General features: G+C 45.5%; 1 protein-coding gene across 1 annotated transcript in view; it reads right to left on the bottom strand.

The window, feature by feature from the left end:
- ABCA4 (ATP binding cassette subfamily A member 4) overlaps nt 1-6,000 on the bottom strand; it is a 502,596-nt gene that overhangs the window by 127,447 nt on the left and 369,149 nt on the right. The window contains exon 40 of the mRNA XM_063941498.1: nt 1-69. This exon is cut by the window's left edge and continues 55 nt beyond it. Coding sequence (XP_063797568.1) covers nt 1-69 — 69 coding nt within the window. The remainder of the gene's footprint in view (nt 70-6,000) is intronic.

Below are 6,000 nucleotides of genomic sequence, written 5' to 3'. Positions count from 1 at the left end.
CCGGCCCAGGCAGAAATGTGGGAAGATTAAAAGCAGATCCTTCAGCCTCTCATTGAATCTTAACAGAGTCTAAAAGGAATGAAATAGTAACACAGTGAAACAGACCTCAGCTAGTCAACAACCAAAATGTTAAACTACATAAAACAAGACAACTTTGGGTAGATATTCCATAACACATATTGTAAAACAATAAGGGGATATATATCAAGCCTTTGATAAAGATAAAAGAGAGAAGTTACCCATAGCAACCTGTCAGCTTATAGCTATCATTTATCTGAAACAGTCTATGAAGTGACGGTTACAAGCTGATTGGTTGCTATGTTCAACTACTCCACTTTATCTCTCTCCAAGTCTTGATACATCTCCTCCTAATATTTATTTCTGAGATGGCAATACGTGGGTGTAAGTTTGTCCCAGTTGCCCGGAGGCAAGATAAATATTGGTGTGTGTGTGTGTGTGTATATATATATATATATATATATATATACACACAAACACACACACACACACACTATATATACGTGTGTGTGTGTGTGTGTGTGTGTGTGTGTGTGTGTGTGTGTGTGTGTGTGTGTGTGTGTGTGTGTGTGTGTGTGTGTGTGTGTGTGTGTGGAGTGTTCTGAAAAAAATCTATATGCCGTATATTTACATTTTATTGTCTTTTATTTTAAATCACACATTTCTTAGCAGTCATATCCAGGATTAGAACCCATGACCTGTTACACTGACAGCAGACATTTTGCTTATGGGACTATTTGCTCCTGAACAATAAGCATGAGAATTCTAGCTATATGAGTTACATGTACCGTATATACTCGAGTATAAGTCGACCCGAATATAAGCCGAGGCACCTAATTTTACCACAAAAACCTGGGAAAACTTATTGACTCGAGTATAAGCCTAGGGTGGGAAGTGCAGCTCTAGCCGTACACAGCCCTCATACTGCCAGATATGCCCCCCACAGTGCCAGATATGCCCTCATAGTGCCAGATATGCCCCCACAGTGCCAGATATGCCCCCACAGTGCCAGATATGCCCTCATACTGCCAGATATGCCCCCACAGTGCCAGATATGCCCCCTCAGTGCAACATATGCCCCCTCAGTGCAACATATGCCCCCCCCCCCCCCCCAAGTGCCAAATATGCTCCCCCAGTGCCAGGTATAACTTACCCTCCGCTGCTCCCGTGCTGTCTTGTGAAGGAGGGACACGGAGGGCACAGCGCGCGCCTCTTCTGTGTCCCTCCTGCGTCTCTGGCGGCCGCGGCGGGTCTGTTAAATGAAGTGCCAGTTCGTGAGCCAATCAGAGCTCATGAACGGGTACTTCATTTAATAGACCCGCCGCTGCCGCCGGAGACGCAGGAGGGACACAGGAGAGGCGCGCGCCGTGCCCTCCGTGCCCCTCCTTCACACTGACTCGAGTATAAGCTGAGGGGGCTTTTTCAGCACAAAAAAAAGTGCTGAAAAATTCAGCTTATACTCGAGTATATACGGTAATTGTCAGAGAAGTAACTTCATATAGTTAGAATTCTCATATTTCCTACACAGGAGCAAACAACTTCATCAGTAAGGTGTCTGCTTCCAGTGTAATAGGTCATTGTTCTAATCCTGGGTATTACACTTGTAAAATGTGTATCTACAGTATAATAAAAAGGGTGTGATTTGTAAGGTGCAGGGACCAGTGAGGAAGTTGGCCACTGAAGAGATAGCGGTGGCTATCAATTAACTTAATTCAATGGTGTCACAGAATGGGAGGAGAGGTGCCCCCTTCAGAGCAGGAGCCCGGCGGCAGATGACTCCGTTGCCTCCCAGAGTTACGCCTCTGGTGGGTATTCTGAATACACAGTGCTTCTAATGGTATATTATTCTATCTTGTTAGAAATCTTGCATTTACAGTGCAGTTCAGTGTCTCTGCATTCTACTAGTTTGGGCTGCTGAGTTAATTCTGTTATAGTTTGCCTTAGTCTAGTCTTGTGTGCCATGGACCTGATTCAAAGATGTAAACCAAAGCCATCACAGACTGCAAATGTGTGTGCAGCGGCTGTGCAAAAATTTGCAAATGATTTGTAAAGAGACACCCACTGGAAGCATCCCAGGTCCCCCGCTTATGTAAGAAGTCACAACCATCAGACGCAGGTTGAAACGTGTTGGCACAGATTACCAACATTACAAACCATTACACCGCAAGCTGCAAGATCTGACACTGTAACAAGCCCATTACCGAAAACCCAGCGATCACGTGATGCGGGATGCACAGCAAATCTATTACCATCATTCAGCGGTAAGAAGAGGAGGTAAGCTGGTGGAGAGACAGGACGCGCGGCAGAGGGGGTAAAATAGGCGATCCTCTGTATGTGGAGGAGATACATAGTGAACGGCTCGGCAAAGCCAGTAGCCGCAGCTATCTCCTCCCTAGACAAGACCCTGACTCACACGCTCTGTCCCGGGGCAGCGTCTGTCAAATGAACGCACCTCTGGGAGTCAGCATTGGAGGGTTAAGGGTCCAGTCCGGAGATCCGATATTCACTCACCCAGCCAAGCACTCCTAACGCTCTTATCCCCGGGGAGACACCGTGAAACATTTAGATCTAAAAGCTACAACGTAGTGCACAGGACCAATTGACAGACGAGCAGGATGCCGCAGTCTGTACCAGAAACTCATACCTTAAACTTTTATTAGCTGGTTCACAGCGTTTTTCATATACTCTTTCAATTAGTTGGTTCACAGCGTTTTTCATATACTCTTTCAATTAGCTGGTTCACAGCAGTTTTATGTTTAACACTGGTTTTTTCATTAGCTGGGTTACAGCAATCCATTTTTGATCAATTTCTCTGTCTTCTTTACATTGAAAAGGGCTTTGCACAACTATAGCCAAGTTATATCATTGCAACATAGTATTTCTGTTTATGTTTTTACATACAGTGTTTCTTTGTATCAGCTCATTTATGTTTAGTAAAGTGAATTGAAATCCACACAGTTATTGTTCTGAATTATATCAAGGAAGGTTGAGCGCAGCATCTCCTATATCCTATTATAACTAAAAGGCCGGTCACCTAAAGTGCGGCAGCTCAACTCAACACCAGACACTCAGTGCGCAGGCTCCAAGAACTTTATTGGACGCACATTGGTTAATCATCGATATTCTGAGTGACCCAAAGGGATCGCAGACTGGCCGACGGTACTGAAGTGCCCGAGCCCTTTTGACTGCCCAGTTACATGGCCCCAAAATGGTTGCAAAATTCCTGCATTTCAGTAGCCATCCCGTTACTGACCACAAGCGGTGCCCCAACTGTCAATCACTTTGAGAATAACTCCTCACTGTCACTGTAGTCGCAAGACCATCAAACAGATGTCAGTGCGGCTCAGACATATGCGCTCCACTGAGTAAAACATCAAAACTGAGTACATTTCTCAATCAGGCCCCATGTGTTAGTTCAGTATTCAAGCCACCATTTTGTATTGTTGTGTTAGCTACTTATGCTGTCTGATGGGGATAATACATTAAAAGGAAACATCGGTCAAAAAACATTATTTAGTCATCATGGTTCCGATGATAACCGATGTTTCTACTTGTTTGAAGTAAATTAGCTACATTTAACTGTCATTGTGTGATTTATGTGCACCATGACTTTTAGTTATATCCCCCTGTATTTTAAACATACAGTTCTCAGCATACCATACCTGGGACTTAAACTCCTAACCTCATATACTGCAGTCAGACACCTAACACATGGAGATATTTGATCCTGCGCTTCAAGCCTTGTAATTCTAAATATATGAAGCTAGATGTAATTGCCACTTTAACCACTTAACTGAAGATTTTTTCCCAAAAGAAACGCTCAGAAATTGTCTGTTTTTTTTTTTTTTTATGAGTGAATTAGGTGAAGAACATTAATTGAACCTTATCCAAAATGATTTTAGTTAATAAAAAGAAAAAATATATATTTTTGAATTATTATTTAAAAAAATAAAATTCTCAAACATCGTAACATCGGTCGGAAAGATCAGTAACACAGTGACATTAATTTTTACACCCCAGACGCTGCCAGGTATACAGGGTGGGGGGGGGGGGGGGGGCCTGGGGGGTTGGTTTACACTTTCCCAGGGGCTGTTATTGTCTGCAGCGGCTGGGTTGGGGGTCCTGCCGTGCTGACCAATCAGCAGTGACCAGCAGCACGGCAACACTGAAGGAAGAGTACAGGGAGGCAGAGCAATCTTTCCGGACCCCATGACAGCAGCAGCGGAGGGAAGTTTCCCTTCCCTGCCACTGCTAACACTATATGTCTGACTGGTCGCATCATGTGCGACCAGGTCACATAAAACACTTGCTGGTTTGGTCGCATCTGATGCGACCATGCCAGACAAATGGTTAAGTGATTGCAGCTAAGCAGATCTATGGGTCTGATTCAATGGTACATGCAATGTCGATGTTGGACGCAGTGGAGCGATTGTTTACCACTGTGCATGAGCCAAAGTCGCACTGAGCACATGCTGCAACTGATTAGATTGATTGGGCTTTACCTAGTCAGCCACTGCAAATTCGTTCACATCTGGAGAGGCCCTAGCATCTTAGCACAGCCGCTCAGTCTGAGACATAGGATTACTCAGAGGTTCCGATGGTGCGGCTGTGTGTCCAATATTCCCGCTTATGCATGCGAGCGCGGATGTGAGATGCCAGCAGCGGGCGTCTCTGTGCACAAGATGGTAAGTCTACCATAAATCTCCTTTTCGCTCGCAGGGTACATGCGGAAATATGCTAATAATTCTGCCGCCGTCCTAAAGCAGTTCAAGGGAGGGGATGCGTCTTAGCGGGTATGAGAACCCGGCATCCAAAGGAAGCATTCTGGGAGGCGGAAGTATCAAAGGCATAGAACCTAATGAACGTGTTCACTGAGGACCACGTAGCCGCCTTGTACAATTATTCAGCGGACGCACCACGGCGAGCTGCTCGAGAAGGTCCAACAGACCGAGTAGAATGGGCTATAATAGCAGCAGCAACTGGGAGTCCAGCCTGTGCTTAAGATTGTGCATTCACCATTCTAATCCATCTGGCCAGGGATTGCTTATTCGCAGGCCAGCCACGTTTGTGAAAACCAAACCGCACAAAAAGGGAATCTGACCTCCAGATAGAGGCAGTTTACTCCACGTATATATGGAGAGCCCTTATCACATCCAAAGACCGCTCCTTGAAAGACAAACTAGAAGAGATGAAGGTCGGAACCACAATCTCTTGGTTTAGGTGAAAAGATGACACCACCTTAGGTAAATAACCAGGTCGAGAACTTCCCGATCACGGTGAAATATCAGGAAGGGTGGATGACAGGACAAAGTGCCTAGGTCTGACACCTTCCTAGCAAAGGCAATAGCCAGTAGGAACAGGACCTTGACCGTGAGCCATTTAAGGTCCACTGACTCAAGAGGTTCAAATGGAGACTCTTGCAGGGCATTCAGGACAACAGGATCCCATGGAGCCATAGGGAGGCTGAATCCGTAAAACAACCTGAGTGAAAGTATGAACGTCGGGAATAGATGCAAATTTTCTCTGAAACCACACCGACAAGGCAGATATATGAATATTGAGGGAGACCAGCCGAAAGCCGAAGTCCAGGCCTTGTTGCAGAAAAGCCAGAAGTCTGGAAGTTCCGAATTTGTATGCATTATAATTCTTAGCAGCACACCAGGTGAAGAAAGAATTCCAGACCCTGTAATATATCCGTGCAAATGATGGTTTTCGGCACTCTTGGGCGACAGAGGAAGTATCTTATCCTGTCCTGAAGCTTCAGGACCTTCTCTGGAGACAGAAACAGCTGTTGACTGTTTCTGTCCAGCAGTGCCCCCAGATACACCATGCTCCGAGCAGAGACCAGCGAGGACTTCTTCCAGTTGATGAGCCATCTGTGGGCTTGTAGGAAGTTTACAGTCAGTTGCAGATGACTGAGGAGGACATCGTGGGAGTTTGCCAGGATCAGCAAGTCGTCCAGATACGGCATAACCTTGGTGA

This window comes from Pseudophryne corroboree, chromosome 9 (assembly GCF_028390025.1).
Source record: "Pseudophryne corroboree isolate aPseCor3 chromosome 9, aPseCor3.hap2, whole genome shotgun sequence".
Taxonomy (NCBI): Eukaryota; Metazoa; Chordata; class Amphibia; order Anura; family Myobatrachidae; genus Pseudophryne; species Pseudophryne corroboree.
The sequence above is the reverse complement of the archived record's forward strand: the minus strand, read 5'-3'. Positions and strand labels throughout refer to the sequence as shown.